The following is an 18,474-nucleotide window of genomic DNA, read 5'->3' as shown; positions in this document are numbered from 1 at the left end:
GTAGAGTAAGTATACAACATATGAAAAATGTTTATGACAGGACAAGGTCTTTCTCTTTTTTTACTATTAGGATTGTAAATCAAAAAAGTTTACAGACTTCTAACCTAGGGCTACCAAACCCAGAACAAAGAGTTAACGTGCCTTTACAGAGAAGTATGTTAACCAAAGGATAAAATTCTGAAGCAGAGAAATAAAAAGAATGCAAAATTCTGTGTTTTGACTCAAAAAAGAGTTGATATATGAAAGAAAAAGATGTTTAAATGTACCTGGATAAGAATACAACAACAGAAACTAAACAAGATATGGAAGGAAAAAAGAATCATCCTATGAGGGAGGATGATTAGATCATTTTCATTAATGATACAAAAGAGAAACAAGGGGCAAAAAAAAAAAAAATCAGGCAAACATACAGATAATCTCAATTATAAAGAATAAACCAGGCGGCCGGAGAGGAGTGGCCGGAACTGCTTGGATATCCACATTTCAGTTTCTCCACCTATCAAGTTTTAATTCATCATGGATAATCTGTCAGCAGAAGAAATTCAGCTGAGGGCTAACCAGGTTACTGATGAGTCTCTGGAAAGTACAAGGAGAATCCTGGGTTTAGCCATTGAGTCTCAGGATGCAGGAATCAAGACTATCACTACGCTGGATGAACAAGGGGAACAACTAAAACGCGTAGAAGAAGGCATGGACCAAATAAACAAAGACATGAGAGAAGCAGAGAAGACTTTAACAGAACTAAACAAGTGCTGTGGCCTTTGTGTATGCCCCTGTAATAGGACAAAGAACTTTGAGTCTAAGAAAGCCTATAAGGCAACATGGGGAGACGGTGGAGACAACTCTCCTAGCAATGTAGTATCTAAGCAGCCAGGCCGAGTGACAAATGGTCAGCCTCAGCAAGCAACCACAGGAGCAGCCAGCGGCGGATATATTAAACGTATAACAAATGATGCCAGGGAAGACGAAATGGAAGAGAACCTGACTCAAGTGGGCAGTATCCTAGGAAATCTAAAAAACATGGCCCTGGACATAGGCAATGAGATTGAGTCTCAAAATCGACAAATAGAACGGATCACAGAAAAGGCTGACACCAACAAAGATCGTATTGACAATGCCAATGCCAGAGCAAAGAAACTCATTGACAGCTAAAGCTACTGCTGTACTTCTTTATCATTTATTCACTTCCCTAGCTCCTCCTTCAAAGTCATTACCTTTCCAGAGTTTGAAATTTTGGTTCCACACTCTTCTAATCGGGAGATGATGTGGAAGAAGATCTAGGAGTAACAGCCCCCCTATTCTTTTATTTTCTCTTTTTCCCTTGAGGGTAGACTGCGGCTTAGTTTTCCTTCTAGTACTTTCTTTCTCAGTCCATACTCTTAGGTTGGTTTCCATACATCATATATAGTGTTATTTTTCATTCTCTCCATTTACTTAGCAAGTTCTTCTGCTTTCAAACTTTGGAAGCATTGCCAAAGACAGCCATGTAAAAGGCTGGGGGCAGTAGGGGCAGGCACAAGGAGGAGAGGCAAGAGATAAGAGGTTGTTACCTCAGTAAAACCTGCAGACCCTAAAGCCAAAAGTTGCATAACCACAGTGAAGATCTAGTTGGGTTTAATTTCTGTTTAAGTTGCAGTTTTTGCCCATTTAGGCCAATGCTTGGTTTTGGAGCCTGTATATACAATATTTTTGTTATACATCACAACTTTGCAACCTCTGCTTCAAAAAACAGAATGAGTTTTCTTAAAGTGAGCTTAATTTCTGAACTCTTGGTGGTTCATCTATGTACATAGATTCTATGATCCCATTTCATATTGCACCATATAGGAACGCATGGTATAAATGAATGGCTTTTTATTTTCATATTATTAATAGTATCATGGTCCCATTACAGGCCTATTAACCTCATAAATTTGTCATTAGTCTTGGAAGAAAAAATATGTAAATATGTATATATAATATGAGAATTTCTCTCTACAGCAGGGCTTAAAATTTTTTGGAAAAGTTTGACAAAGTATACCACGTGAATTCAGATTTACCTCAATGCCAAGAATTCTGTTTAGATAGGAAAAAAATAAACTTGTTTTGATCTCAGGTAGAAAATAGTTAGATTGCCTTGAGTTTTATGTAGCTTTAAACTTTTTTAAAAACTAGAATTTATTCTGTTTAACTAAAAATGATTTAGAAAATTATGTCTTTGGTTTACTTATTGATGATTGCACTATGATTCTCTTAGCTTTTTGGATTCAACTTCCAGAATCACATTTGCTTAGATCCTGAACAGTGTTATAAGAATCTGATTGGTATTTGTCACCTTTATTTAAAAACTGGCTTCTGCACACTTCAAAGCTATTAATGTCGATTGGTTTGACCAATAACCACTGTTTGATCCTTACAATTAAATTTTGTAACTAACTAATGGAACTGTTTTTTCAAATAAAAAAAAAAAAAAAAAAAAAAAGAATAAACCACATCGAAGAACTTGAACCAAATTTAGGAGATATAAGTAGTTTTGTTTATTTTAATTCAACAACACAGCAAAGCTAAAAAGTGGCAATGAATAAAAGCCCTGGCAAAGAAAGAGAAATTGCAATCAGATATGGTGGTGAATGAGGTCCAAACTATTTTAAGAACTAGGAAAGCACTGTCTTCACAGCAAGAGAAAGACAATACCTGGTCACCAAGTTTGTTAGTCGGGCAAGCACAGACACACACTCAAAATGCAGACCAGCAGGCATGCACTCTAAGGAGCTTGGTTAGAAGTAGAAATTCTGGGACGTCCCTGGCGGTCCAGTGGAATACTCCGCGCTTCCAATGCAGGGGACACGGGTTTGATCCCTGATCGGGGAACTAAGATCCCACATGCTGCGTGGTGTGGCCAAAAAAAAGAAAAAAGAATTGGAAATTCTGTGGCCAACGTATTTTTATAGACTGAGATTAACCACTTGGGTTTGATATACCATCTTTTTGTAAAGAGAAGCATCCTTAGTACCTTCACATTGAACAGGAATATTTGCAAATTTCCTCAAATTTTCATTAAAACTGGTTTAAAAATCCAGTATTTCTACTACCTCTTCTAAAATTAAATATACCCACTTAAGCACTAAAAGCATAATGACAAAGTATCACGCCCTTAAAAAAGCATATGAGGGCTTCCGTGGTGGCACAGTGGTTAAGAATCCTCCTGCCAGGGCTTCCCTGGTGGTGCAGTGGTTGAGAGTCCGCCTGCCGATGCAGGGGACACGGGTTCGTGCCCCGGTCCGGGAGGATCCCACATACCGCGGAGCGGCTGGGCCCGTGAGCCATGGCCGCTGAGCCTGCGTGTCCGGAGCCTGTGCTCCACAGCAGGAGAGGCCACAACAGTGAGTGGCCCGCATACCGCAAAAAAAAAAAAAGAATCCTCCTGCCAATGCAGGGGACACAGGTTTGAGACCTGGTCTGGGAAGATCCCACATGCCGTGGAGCCACTAAGCCCATGCACCACAACTACTGAGCCTGCGCTCTAGAGCCCGCGATCCACAACTACTGAGCCCGTGTGCCACAACCGTTGTGGCTCGCGGGCTCCAGAGTGCAGCCTCAGTAGTTGTGGCGTACGGGGCTTAGCGGCTCCGCAACATGTGGGATCTTCCCAGACCAGGGCTCAAACCCGTGTCCCCTGCGTTGTCAGGAGGATTCTTAACCACTGCACTACCAGGAAGTCCTACTTAGTATTTTAAAAGTCTTTTAAAAGTAATTTAAACTTGATAACACAGGAATGCTAAGTAAAATTTTGGCAATAATTATCTTTCATTTGTTTTTTTATTCTCCGATACAATCCAAGGGAAAAACAGCAAAATCATTCGTAACTGAAAAGAACACAATGGACTGATAAGTCACTCTAACAGAAAAGAACAACACATAAAGCTCTGGTTACATAGCTCTGGACTTTATGAAAACTAATTTCTAACTATTTCAGAAATAATAAGCTGATACGGACTCTAACAGGAAAAGATACTGAAATACTCTCAAATTCAAGGACAAAAAAACCCAAAACTACAGCTGAAAACTAATATGAAAGCATGTTTGTTCTCTGAAGCATATAAAATCAAGGGAACCTAATGCTTTCCGAAATTCAAGTCAATTAGTGCTTTTACGTATGAGACCGTAGGTACTGATATAGATTAGGTATATTTATGAGGGTGAAAGAGAACAATCCTCCTTCCTTCACCCCTAAGGACTGTTTCAAGCAGATGCTCACAAACCTCTCCTTTAAGGAAGACAGAAATATAGGGAACGTTCTTGAGGTAAGTATGGCTGCCAACCTGAGCCTGCCCTTCCAATCTACCAGGGACTGGGACATCCCTCACCTAGAAACCAGAAATACGTGCAGAGGCCTAGAGCAATCTGGGGGGTTTGAAAAAAGGAGAAGGGGGAAAAGGCTTAAAGGTATCTATTTTGTTTATCCTCTTGTTTAGACATCTTGGTCCTATCCAGGAGCAAGGGACACAGTGGCATCCTCCTGAGGACACCAGGCTGAGAGCAAACAGGGACGAAAGGAAACTTGGCAGGATGCCTGAGATGTGCCAGCCCATGAAGAAACAGCCAGAACAGAATTAATTTAGGACAAAGAGAGAAGCTAAGTAAAATCCAGTGAACCCCTTTCCTTTTTTTTACTGTATTTCTAAAGATTAGAAACTTGTGCCTCCCCAGACATATATATATATATGTATATGTATATGTGTATATATATACACTTTCTTTTTTTTTTTTTTTAGTAAAGATCCTTTTTAAAGTGTCTATTTCAACTGTGCTCAAAACAGTGTAAGTAAAGAGGTTTGAGGACAGAATTTTAAGAACACAGGTCCAAAGTGATATAGGGAAATCAAAACTAGAAAACACCAAAAAGAAAGGGGAAACAAAGGCGCCCCATCCTTCTCACCAGAAACAGTGTCTGCTCACAATTTGTACGGGATTATTCTTTAACAAGAATCCAAAGGAATACCTGTGCTGTGACTAGTCAGTTCAGGCAAGCCATACCTGGATTAGGTAAGTCTCTGCCTAGCACAGTTAGAACTGAATACAAACATGGTCATACCTAGAAAGCACACATGTAGAAGGATAGGAGAAATGGTTCAAAAAGGAACACAAAACCAAAGAACACTTAAAATGAGACTGTCTAAAATGCTAACGTATGGAAAGGGGAGCTTTCCAGACTTATTATCTCATACTACTGATCCCACTGAAGACCCAAAGCTGAAGACAGAAGCTTCTGCACAACTGAAAGATGCAAAGGAACAGTACAAGGCTTGTTCTAGCAACCTAGGTTCCTGACATGACTGGTAACTCTAGTTCCTTTTCTTTACTACCATCCTATTGCAGCTCAACTAAAAGAGAAGCTGAGCACAGTGGAGGCAAGCTGACAGGACTGAGGCAGAGGTGAACACACCCTAAGGTGACTGGGAAACTGATGTAGACACCTCCCTACTTGAGATTTCCCCCCACCACAAAATTTTTTTTGAATAAAATCTGCTCTATTTCAGAAGAGAAACAAAAGAAAAATAATCCTTGTCACTCACCCAAATTTCAATTAGCTGTAACTCTGAGTTTATAACTGGGAGTCACTCCAGGTACAAATCCGCTACCTTGAACTACTGATATTCACATGTGTCCTGTTAAAGAGGTAAAACATGGAAATAAAATCTCCTGTACCTAGGAGAGGTGAAGTCAAAGTTCTGGTCACAGCATTGAGCTTTTCAGATTACCTGGGAGCCTCATTTAGATCCCCCACCCCCTGCCATGAAAGATGACTACTAGCTCAAAACAAGAAAATCTCCAGAGTAAGGAATTAGGCAACCATAGAATAGCTCCTGTCTTTCCTGTGACATCTCAATGATACCACACAACTGTTAGAACTCCAAAGGAGTTTTAAATCACCAAATTCTGTACTATTTAAAAGAGGCACACCAAGAGGCAATATACACCTAAAAATCAAATATGGCTACAATCCAGAGGACTGCCTTTGGTGGTGAAATCACATACTTAAAGGTCTTGATACTATACTACTCTGCAGATTACCTGAAACTATAATCAAAAACCAAATTCCTCAGACATGGGCACTGTATTGTGTTCAGCTGTAGTTGGGGGATACAATGAAGTGTCCACCACAAAATATAGCACTGCTGAGTTTTGCTATTTTGGGATAATCTGCAGCTACTCCCACAAAGGGGCTGAGACCAACTTAGGTTCTCTCCTCCATGGACCATGTTCTTAGTATCCTATGTTCCTGACCTCCTGTGAGACCTCTCCCCTTCAAGGCCCACATAGCGTATTTCCTTATATAGTCAGACATTCAGAAAACAATGCAAGGAGATTTCAGAGCACAAATTCAACAGGTAGTTCCTCCACTTAGAACCACATACCATTCGCGGCCACACTATGACATATCTGAACATCTATCCTGTGGATAAAGATTTTATTAGCAAGCACCCAGAAGTGATGAGCAACACGCAAAATGACAGTGAATGTGGGGAAAACCTGTAAACAGAAGACGCAAATGACCTGTTTAATGCCTCACAAAATACAATAGAGTTTGACTGCTCTGTCAAGACAGATTCTGTCTTCTACCCTCCAGTGAAACACCAGAATTTTAAAAGGTACTTTCAAGCACCTTTAAACATCAGAAAAGAGGGACTTTCTGGTGGTCCAGTGGTTAAGACTCCGAGCTCCCAATGCAAGGGGCCTGGGTTCAATCCGTGGCAGAGAACTACATCCCGCATGCCGCAACTAAGATCCTGCATGCCGCAACTAAGATCCTGCATGCCGCAACTAAGATCCCACATGCCGCAACTAAAGATCCCACAGGCGGCAACGAAGATCACATGTGCCGCAACTAAGACCCGACACAGCCTAAATAAATAAATAAATAAATGTTTTTTAAAAAATCAGAAAAGAACTTCTATCTACCTCATAGATAACTCATAGTTCTAGATAGAGGAGGGACTAACTTTCACCCACACAACTACTTCCCAACTCAGAAGAGTGTAGAGATATCTCCAAAGAAATATCACTCCTTAAGGGCATGTTCCAAATCTCTCCACTCTCTCAGCTTCCTTTCCTGACCTTCATGTGATACAAGGAACTGAACAGCCTGGACATGTAGAGAGCTCTCATGATTCTGAGAGTCAAAAACTATATTTTAAAAAAAAAGTGGGGGCTTCCCTGGTGGCGCAGTGGTTGAGAGTCCGCCTGCCAATGCAGGGGACACGGGTTTGTGCCCCGGTCTGGGAAGATCCCACATGCCGCGGAGCAGCTGGGCCCGTGAGCCATGGCTGCTGAGCCTGTGCTCCGCAACGGGAGAGGCCATAACAGTGAGAGGCCCGCGTACTGCAAAAAACAAACAAACAAAAAAAGTGGAACTCAATCTGGAAGCAAGCATCAATCCCATGACTAATAAGTTGTGTACCCTTCAATACACCAATTCACCTTATTTTCCCTGACAAGAAGCTAGACTTGAGACTGTATGTCCTACTTTTCAGGGTGAGGTAATATATGAGAAATCAATTTAAAAATATGTACTACAGGGACTTCCCTGGCGGGCTACTGGTTAAGACTCCACACTTCCAATGCAGGGGACATGGGTTTGATCCCTGGTCAGGGAACTAAGATTCCATGCCATGTGGTGCAGCCAAAAAATTAAATTAAAAAAATTTAAAAATTTAATAAAATCAGTGTTCATTAAAAAAAACAAAAATATGTACTATCCTGATGCAGCTAAAGCAATGCTAAAGTTTTTTAGCTTTAAAAGTAGAAATATAAAATTAATGACTTAAGGTTCTCCTTGATTCAGCTAGAAAAAGACCAAAGTAAGTACAAGGAAGGAAATAAGATACGAGAACTCAATGAGAGAGAGAGAGAGAGAGAGAGAGAGAGAGAGAGAGAGAGAGAGAATGAATAACAGAGCCAAAAAAAAAAAATCAATAAAGCTGATAAAAATTTCTAAAGAAACTGATCAATGAAAAGAAAACACACAAATTACCATTATCAGGGATGAAAAACAGGGATATCACTTCAGATCCTACAGGCACTAAAAGAATAATAAGGTAATATTATGAACAACTGCATACCAATAAGTTCAACAACTTAAACAAAAATGGATAAATTCCTTAAAAAATACAACTTACCAAAATTGACACAAGATTAACATAAAATCTGAATAGTCCTATATCTATGAAGAAAACTGAATTTATCACAACTCCTTCCACAAAGAAAAGTCCAGACATTTTACTAGTAAATTCTGTCTAACATTTAAGGAAGAAATAACACCAATCTTGCACAAATTCTTTCAGAAAATGGGGAGAGAAAGAACACTTTCCAACTTGTTTTACGAGGTCAGGTAACCCTGACAACAAGAACTAAAAAAGAACCATACAGAAAGAAAAAAATGAATGCAAGAAAAGACAGAAAAAAAAAATATATATATATAGACCAATAGCCTTCATGAACACAGACACAAACATCCCTTTTAAAAGTTTAGCAAAACAGGGACTTCCCTGGTGGCGCAGTGGTTAAGAATCTGCCTGCCAATGCCGGGGACACGGGTTCGAGCCCTGGTCTGGAAAGATTCCACATGCCATGGAGCAACTAATCTGTGTGCCACAACTACTGAGCCTGCACTCTAGAGCCCACGAGCCACAACTACTGAGCCCACGTGCCACAACTACTGAAGCCCGCGCACCTAGAGCCCGTGATCCACAACAAGAGAAGCCACTGCAATGAGAAGCCCACACACCACAACAAAGAGTAGCCGCCGCTCGCCACAACTAGAGAAAGCCCGTGCGCAGCAATGAAGACCCAACGCAGCCAAAAATAAATAAATAAATAAAAGTTTAGCAAAACAAATTCAGTGACATACAGATGGAATAATATGACAAGGTGTGGGATGCAAGGTTGACTATCTGTAGAATCAATCAATGTAATCCATCATATTAACAGAAGAAAGGAATAAAACCATACAGGAAGACACTCAACAAAATCCAACACCCACTCATAATTTAAAACTCTCACAAATAAAAATTTGAAAAAAACTTCCTCACCTGCTAAAGAGCATTTATGAAAAACCCCAAAAAACTATAGCTGACATCACAGTCAATGTGAAATCCTGAACATTTCCCTCATATAATCAAAATAAGGCAAAGATGTCCATTCTCACCATTTCTATTCAACGCTTTATCAGTCAGTATAGTAAAGCAAGAAAAATTTTTTAAAAGCATAAAGACCAGAAAAAAAGAAACAAGACTTTCTCTATCCATAGATAACATAATAGAAATACTTTATACATACATAAAATACATAGAAAATACTTAGCTACCTACAAACAACTTCTAAAACTACTGTGTGTGTTTCACAAGATCATAGGATACAAGGTCAATATACAAAAGCCAATTACATTTTTCTATGCTAGCAGCAAACAATTAGAAATTAAAAGACAATTTAATGGATTGATTTCATATAAGATGGCAGAGAAGGAGGCTTCAGGAATCCATCCCTTCACCCAAACAACTAATGAGCTGGCAGAAACTGTCTGAAGTAACTTTTGGAACTCTGGAGTCTAGCTGGAAAACATGAAACTTCCAAGGCAGAGCTTGATGAAGAGGCTGGTGAATACTGGTAAATTTAAGCCTTTTGTGTAGCACCTACCCAACCCCCAGCCTCACAGCAAGCAACAGTGGCATGGCTACCTTCATTCCGGATATAGCTTTCTGGAGGCTAGGGTGGACACAATAAAGATCTTGTCCTCCAAATATTGGGGTTGTGTGTTCTGACTGATGACGGCTGCTTTTGATCACTGAGAAGCAGGCAGAGGCTGGTGACCATTGTTCCAACACCCATAGGCTGAAGCAGCTTCCAAGAGATTTAAGAGAACAGTACTTGTTTTCATTTTTCCCCCTTTTGGGAGCCAGACATTTAAGGAAATCTTTGTCAGGTCACTGTCTAACTGCAGATATAATTGAACAGAAACTTCAATTATCACATACAATAAGGAATGCACATTTCGAAAATTTATCTGTAAAAGTCACAAATGGAAGGCTCTCATACTCAATGAGAAAAACTAGCAACACCTGAGGAGTGGGAAAGTTACACTGCTAAAGTTACCACAACAGGGACTTCCCTGGTGGCGCAGTGGTTAAAGACTCCATGCTCCCTATGCAGGGGGCCTGGGTTCAATCCTGTGACCTAGTCAAGGAACTAGATCTCACATGCATGCCACAACTAAGAGTTAGCATGCCACAACTAAGGAGCCCGCCACCCGCAACTAAGGACCCCACCGGCCGCAACTAAGGAGAACGCCTGCTGCAACAAAGACCTGGTGCAACCAAATAAATAGACAAATAAATAAATAAAAATAATTTTTTATTAAAAAAAATTAATAAAGTTACCACAACATAATACTCAAATGTCGTTTTAACAAAAAATTTAAAAACATACAAAGAAACAGAAAATCAATGCCTTATCACAGGAAAAGGAGAATCTGACAAAAAACAAAAAACACCAAAAACAAAACACCGTGGCCTCTCACCTTCTGAGACAGCCTACACTCTGTCTGTGAAGGGTGTTTCTCCCTTTGCTGCCCTCACTTTCCAAGACAACCCCATGCCCTGGGGCCGCTCTTGCCTTTCGAGATGGACTGCATTCTGTCTACAGAATTTCTATCTCTAAATAAATCTACTTCTTACCAAAAAAACAAAACAAAAAAAAACCTCCAAAACCATGAGGAAGCAAAGACACTGGAATTATTATTTTTTTATTAGTTATCTATTTTATACATATTAGTGTATATATGTCAATCCCAATCTCCCAATTCATCCCACCACCACCCCCGAATTATTATTATTAGTCAAAGATGTTAAATCAACTGTCTTAAATACATTTAACGAGCTAAAGGAAATAATGGTCAAAGGAATTCAGGAAAATGATGTACATACAAAATAAAAATATCAGTAAAGAAATAGAAATTATAAAAAGGAACCAAACAGGAATTCTGCAGCTGAAAAGTACGATAACTGAAATGAAAAAGTCACTAGAGGGGCTTCCCTGGTGGTACAGTGGTTAAGAATCCACCTGCCAGAAATTGAGACACAGATGTAGAGAACAAACGTATGGACACCAAGGGGGGAAAGTTGCAGGGGGGTGGGGGTGTGATGAACTGGGCGATAGGGATTGACATGTATACACTGATGTGTATAAAATTGATGACTAATATGAACCTGCTGTAGAAAAAAATAGATTAAATTTAAAAATTAAGGGAAAAAAAGGAATCCGCCTCCCAATGCAGGGGACACGGGTTCGAGCCCTGGTCCAGGAAGATCCCATGTGCCACGAAGCAACTAAGCCTGTGTGCCACAACTACTGAGCCTGTTCTCTAGAGCCCATGAGCCACAACTACTGAGCTCACGTGCCACAACTACTGAAGCCCGCACGCTGAGAGCCCGTGCTCTGCAACAAGAAAAACCACGGCAATGAGAAGACTGCACACCACAATGAAAGAGTAGCCCCCACTCACCACAACTAGAGAAAGCCTGCACGCAGCAATGAAGACCCAACGCAGCCATAAATAAATAAATTAATTAATTAATTTTAAAAAAAGAATGAAGGGAAAAATTAAGATATTTCCAAATAACAAAAACTGAAGGTGTATATTACCAGTGGACTTGTCCTGTAAGAAATGCTAAAGGGAGTCCTTCAGGCTAAAATGAAAGGGCAACTCAAAGCCATTAAGAAAATAATATACAACACTGGTAAACATGACTACATAGATAAACATAAAAGCCAGTATTATTGTATATTTGGTATGGTTTGTAATTTCTCTCTTCTTCCTAAATGATTTAGCAGACAAATGCATAAAACTTATAAATCTATGTTAATAGGCATACAATGTATAAAGATGTAATCTTATAAATATATGTACACATAAATAAATAAAAAGAGGGAGGGATAGAGGTGTATAAGGGCAGAGTGTTTGCATAAACTAGGTTGTTATCAGTTTAAGATGTAAATTTTAATCCCCAAGGTAATCACTAATAAAATAACTTTAAAACATACAGAAGGGCTTCCCTGGTGGCGCAGTGGTTGAGAGTCCGCCTGCTGATGCAGGGGACACGGGTTCGTGCCCCGGTCCGGGAAGATCCCACATGCCGCGGAGCGGCTGGGCCCGTGAGCCATGGCCGCTGAGCCTGCGCATCTGGAGCCTGTGTTCCGCAACGCGAGAGGCCACAACAATGAAAGGCCCGCGTACCACAAAAAAAAAAAAAAAAAAAAAAAAATATATATATATATATATATATATATCAATCCATCTATATGCTGCCTACAACAGATTCACATTAGATATAAAGACATAAAGAGGTTGAAAGTAAAAGGATGGAAAAAGATATTCCATGCAAATCTTAATCAAAGGAGAGCTGAGGTGGCTCTACTAATAGCAGATAAAATAGACTTTAAATTATAAAAGGTTACAAGACACAAAGGATATTAAATATTGACAAAAAGTTAGATATAGCAAGAAGAAATAACAATTATAACATACATGCACATAACAGAGCCACAAAATATGTTTTTGGGAAAACTAGTAAAGTAGTCTTGTTCAGGCTTCAGAGGCAGAAGTAGGCCTCTGAATGACTTGTGACCCTGCCTGGCCTCGTGACTGCTTGCACACCTAACAATTGTTACCAACGAGTCAAGCAACAATTATGATAAGAAAGGGAGTACGTTTTGGAATTTCTTGAGCCCTGGGGACCTGGCCAGTCCCCGGGGTCTGGAAAATCTTGTGACTCAAGCGGTGAAACCAACAGCATTGTTACAGTTAAATCAGAGCTTCATTTCTCACGCAAACTGATGATATCAGTTTGTGGCCTGGGATTATAAACGGAAGCCACCAGAGCTGCAATCTGAAGTCTCACCTGTGGGGTGGACGCACCACCCAGGACCCTTCCCCACTGGGACTCCAGATTGCTATTACTCGGGATGTCTCAGCTGCTGTTTGAATCTGGATGTAGGTGTTGGCCCAATCTGGTGATGTACACTCTGTTATATCTCTCGAATACTTTTATTCATCCCCTTCTAATGACTGTATATTGAACTTAAGTAATCTTCTATTAAAAAATTAATTATATCTGTTCAGTTGTGTAAGACGAGTGGTTATTTTGCCAGCAAACCCAACGAACCCTGAAACTGAAAGCAGGCTTTTGGCAAAACATTAAATTGGCGCTGTGAGCAGGATTCGTAGAGCAAAATGCCTCTCTTTAAAAAGAAAGAAGTTAAAGTTAATCAGGTTTTTATTCCAGGATGGGACGAGCTCCCTTACAGCTCATTAGTGGCAGAGTGGGGCATATCGACTGGACTGTGTGAGAACTGGGGATCTAAATCAAAGCGAGCCGAACCTTTGGATGTGACTATTTACAGCTCGCGCTGATAGAGAAAGGGCAAGAATGTACCACGCTGGGACAGAAAGGCTGGATCCTCCTTTCTGCCTATCGTAAGATGCATTAAGCTAAGCAGAAACTGGCTGAAGAGAAAGCTCAATTGGAAAAAGATCTGTGTGACTTACAAGGACGACTGTCCATGATTCAATGCCAAAATTATATTCTAGCTGATTAGGTCTCCACTTTCCAGTTGGTAGCCAAAAAAGCCACTGGTAAAGTTGCCCAAGCCACATATCGAAAGTGGCGGGGCAAAGTAAATAAAAGGAAGGTACATCTGACTATAGTAGCTAAAGCTGGAGTAGACTGGGACCCAGATACATGGGACAGAGATATCTGGGATGATAGCTCACAATCAGAATCTGATGAAAATGATGATTTGGGATGGAAGTCAGCCCCACAGTCAAAGGAAGAACTGAAACCGCCTAACTTTAAGACACAGCAAGCTTGGTGGCGTAAAATGGAAACTGATGCTCAGAGGAATGCAATAAAAAAAGATACTCTGGAGGATTATACTCAGCATGAGATTAGCGATATTTTAAGACAGTTAACTCAGGAGAGCCTTTAATTACTTGGGCAGTTCGTATCTATGATGCAGGGGCCGCCGGAATATTAACTGATGATGGAGATGCTCATGAATTTGGCACCAGTAGCAATGAGTCTTTTGTGCAACAGGCTGTTAAGAGATAAAGCTAATCACCCAGGCGATTCCAATCTATTGGAAATAGTCGCTGAAGGGTGCCTTAAGAAATATTCTATAGAATCTGCTTGGCCTGGAAGGGACCGTCCCTGGTACACTCTTAAAAACTGTGTCCAGAGACTAAAGGAAGATGCTATGAAAGGTGCTATTTTTATCGGACATCTGGATAATATGTCTGACATTCCCCTGACTGTACAAATGAGAAATAAAGTTTTTAAAACTGCTCCTTCTACTTACAAGCATGTAATTGTGACTCTCCTGCTAAATGAGACAGGTAATCCCATCTCCAAAGTCATCAAAGTACAACAACTGGGAGACTTGGGAGAGTGGAACTTTGAAAAGGAAGAGGAAGATAAAGAGCAAGACAAGCAGACAGGATATCTGGAAAGGACACGTTCCTGGCCCTTATTACAAATGGGGTCCCAAAAGACTGATGGAATAACTACAAAGGAATTATGGGAAATATTTTTTTTAAAAAAAGGAAAGGGACCAAGAGACTTTTTTTTTTTCGCGGTATGCGGGCCTCTCACTGCTGTAGCCTCTCCCGTTGCGGAGCACAGGCTCCGGACGCACAGGCTCAGCGGCCATGGCTCACGGGCCCAGCCACTCCTCAGCATGTGGGATCCTCCCCGACCGGGGCACGAACCTGTGTCCCCTGCATCGGCAAGCGGACTCTCAACCACTGCTCCACCAGGGAAGCCCAAGACATTTTAAATCTCAATCGGAAACTATGAGCTATCTGTCTGTCTGGGTATATGTGTATGTCTCAGTATGTGTCTTTCTCTTTGGATAATATTACTGAGGTTAATTTATAAATGAGCTCTATTTAAATGGCTTAAAGAAAAGTTAAGTGCTTATAAATCAAACAATTCTAAATACAAGAGGAATTAAGCTACGTGAATTTTAGGTTCACGTGAAATGGGAAATAGTCAATATTAAATTAATACCTGGTATTAATGTTTGTTAATCTAATTAACATAGACATGTGTTAGGAATCATCAACATTAAGTGTAACGCTTTTATTGTGCCTAGGTTTAATATAAGCTACATAAAATCTTGTTATATTTGTTACAAATTTGTCAGCAAGTAAAGTAACTTGATGTGAAGAAACTTTTAGAAAATGTAAATGAGATAAGAGCTGTTAGATAAACTCTATTAAGAATAATTATGCTTTAGGAATGTGTATCTAAAATAGTCGCTCCAGATTCTGTTAACTTGAAATTTTAGAGTTATGCTAAATTAAGTGATGGAAGCTTGCTGAATAGCTAGGTCATTCCCAAATAAAATAAGATACTGAAACATTAATTACTGAACATTGGCTTCCTTTTACAGAGAAACAAAAGATATTTAGGATTATTAATGAATATGTTTGGTGCCACGTTCTCTAAAGAAAATAAATGTTTTTAGAAAATATCACTGGTATTTATGTTCACCAATCTACAGAATGCTAATGTAAAGGACAATTCATAATTGCTTACTTCTTAGTTTTCACAAGAAATTAAGGTTTTAAGAGCTGAGGATTCTAATTTAAACATGTAATTAAAGCTAATAAAAATAATAAAGGAAACATTTCAGTGTACAGTAGGAAAGTAGGATGTATGTTGTCAGTAAAGAAGGTATGAGGAATGGAATTACATTTTATTAAGGGAAAAGGAAGTAGGTCTGACCTATAGCTGGCTATTTCTTTTTCTTTTTCTTTTCTTTTTTTTTTTTTTTTGTGGTACACAGGCCTCTCACTGCTGTGGACTCTCCCGTTGCGGAGCACAGGCTCCGGACGCGCAGGCTCAGCGGCCATGGCTCATGGGCCCAGCCGCTCCGCGGCATGTGGGATCCTCCCGGACCGGGGCACGAACCCGTGTCCCCTGCATCGGCAGGCGGACTCTCAACCACTGCGCCACCAGGGAAGCCCCTAGCTGGCTATTTCTGAATGGGAAAATAAAGTGATGGATATAGAAACTGATAAAAAGTTTTGTGGAAAGTGGACCCCAAGAAAAGAGTTTTGTGCATGGTCAATATTGACAAAGTTTAAAATAAATTTAATTGAGTAAATGAATTTTAAAAGTAAGCAGGTGTAAAACTTGAATTTGGCTTTTCTCTATCTTAAGAGGACAAGATTTCTTAATATGTTGAACTGCCTTTGATAACAAATTTTAAGTTTTCTTACCTTTTAAGTGATCTGTTCTGTATTTGCCTTTGAAATCTTGTATTGTTACTTCGGTAAAGTAAATAAGTATTAATTCACAATGATCTATGAAGATTACGGCACACGTAGATAAAGCTCATTCTCCTTAAAAAAAAAATTAACCCCTCATTGTCAGACTTTTGCTATCCTGTTGTCCTCATAATATGGCAACGGGTCTACTCCTAAGTCAGAAAATTTTAAATGGGTAAACAATACCTGTAAATCAAAGTCAGGGCTATGGGAAATCCAAGACGGCCCCTTGGCTTTTCCCGGCTCCCTGACAAACCTCATTCTTTATTTGATGGGATAAAGCCTTCCCTGGCAGCAGGGTTAATGCCCTCACAAAGAAAAAAATTATGTTTCACTGAATATTAAATTCTAGTTTTGTTAATTGAGGTCTGTGTTTACCAAGATTCACTTCCCAGATAGTTCCTCGTTGTTAATGTTTTATTGGTAAAAAGTTTAATTGAATTATTCTAAAGCTTATTTCAGTAGTCTATCTTTGGATGGAGATCAGATGCCCCATGACCTACAACCAGGGCACACAGAATTACATATGTCAATCAATGAACTGTATACTAATTGGAGCTTATGACAAAAACAGCAAGGCAAAAGAGTACCTCTGGGGTTTTGGAACAGAAAATTCCCAGAAGCCGGAAAGAACTATACTACCTTTGAAAAACAGCTACTGGAGGGCTTCCCTAGTGGCGCAGTGGATAAGAATCTACCTGCCAATTCAGGGGACACAGGTTCGATCCCTGGTCAAGGAAAATCCCACATACTTTGGAGCAACTAAGCCCGTGCGCCACAACTATTGAGCTCTAGAGCCCGCGAGCCACAACTACTGAAGCCTGCGTGCCTAGAGCCTGTGCTCCGCAACGAGAAACCACCACAATGAGAAGCCTGCACACCCCAACGAAGAGTAGCCCGCGCTTGCTGCAACTAGAGAAAGCCCGCACACGGCAACAAAGACCCAACGCAGCCAAAAATAAATAAATTAAAAAAAAGAAAAACAGCTACTGGCATGTTACTGGGCTCTAATTGATACCAAACAATTGACTGTAGGTCACATAATTATATTGAGACCCCAAGTGCCCATTATGTAATGGATTTTAAGCTCACCAAAGATCCACAGAATTGGTCAAGCCAAAGAGTCTACTATAGTCAAATTAAAATGGTATATACAGGACTGAGCCAAACCGGGTCCACAGGGTGCCGCTGTTTTACATGCAAGGATTTCTGAAATTCCAATTGAAGGTCTTGAGCAAGAAGCTATGATTAGGGCTTCCCTGGTGGCACAGTGGTTACGAATCCGCCTGCCAATACAGGGGACACAGGTTCGATCCCTGGTCCAGGAAAATCCCACATGCTTTGGAGCAACTAAGCTCGTGTGCCACAACTACTGAGGCTGTGCTCTAGAGCCTGCAAGCCACAACTACTGAAGCCCATGCGCCGCCCACGCGCCTAGAGCCCGTGCTCCGCAACAAAAGAAGCCACTGCAATGAGAAGCCCACGCACCGAAATGAAGGGTAGCCCCCACTCACCGCAACCAGAGAAAGCCCACGCGCAGCAACGAAGACCCAATGCAGCCAAAAATAATTAATTAATTAATTTTTAAAAAAGAAGCTATGATTAAACCCGAGTTAACCGAGTTGCCTGTACAATGGGGAAAGCCCCTTTGACGCTTTATCTGAGAAAGAAAAGAAACGTGCCTGGTTTACAGATGGCTCAGCAAAATATATAGGATCTGTTCATTACTGGAAAGCAGTAGCCTACAATCCAGTCACAACTAAACTGTTAACACTTGAGAGGGAAAAAGCAGTCAATCTGCTGAACTATATGCAGTATATCAAGTTTTGAAAAAGAAAACTTAACAGAATGTCCTATTTATACTGATTCCTGGTCTGTGGCCAATGGATTAGCAACTTGGCTTCCAGCGTGGGTTAAAAATAATTGGCAGGGGGGCTTCCCTGGTGGCGTAGTGGTTGAGAGTCCGCCTGCTGATGCAGGGGACACGGGTTCGTGCCCCGGTCCGGGAAGATCCCACATGCCGCGGAGTGGCTGGGCCCGTGAGCCATGGCCACTGAGCCTGCGCGTCCAGAGCCTGTGCTCCGCAAAGGGAGAGGCTGCAACAGTGA

At 40.5% G+C, this 18,474-nt stretch overlaps 2 protein-coding genes across 9 annotated transcripts in view; one reads left to right on the top strand and one right to left on the bottom strand.

Moving 5' to 3' along the window:
• IP6K1 (inositol hexakisphosphate kinase 1) overlaps positions 1-18,474 on the bottom strand; it is a 76,856-nt gene that overhangs the window by 33,447 nt on the left and 24,935 nt on the right. The window contains exon 1 of one of the 8 annotated variants that reach the window (XM_082639630.1): positions 5,556-5,636. The exons of the other annotated variants lie outside the window; for them this stretch is intronic. The gene's annotated coding sequence lies outside the window, so the exon portion shown is untranslated. Of the gene's footprint in view, positions 1-5,555; positions 5,637-18,474 lie in introns of those variants that run through there. 8 annotated transcript variants of the gene reach the window in all.
• Positions 427-2,192, top strand: LOC309814245 (synaptosomal-associated protein 23). The gene has a single exon (XM_082639816.1). It carries the CDS (start codon positions 517-519, stop codon positions 1,150-1,152), a length of 636 nt encoding a protein of 211 aa, XP_082495942.1. The 5' UTR covers positions 427-516; the 3' UTR covers positions 1,153-2,192.

Source organism: Mesoplodon mirus, assembly GCF_964341445.2.
Source record: "Mesoplodon mirus genome assembly, chromosome: 12".
Lineage (NCBI taxonomy): Eukaryota > Metazoa > Chordata > Mammalia > Artiodactyla > Ziphiidae > Mesoplodon > Mesoplodon mirus.
The sequence above is the reverse complement of the archived record's forward strand: the minus strand, read 5'-3'. Positions and strand labels throughout refer to the sequence as shown.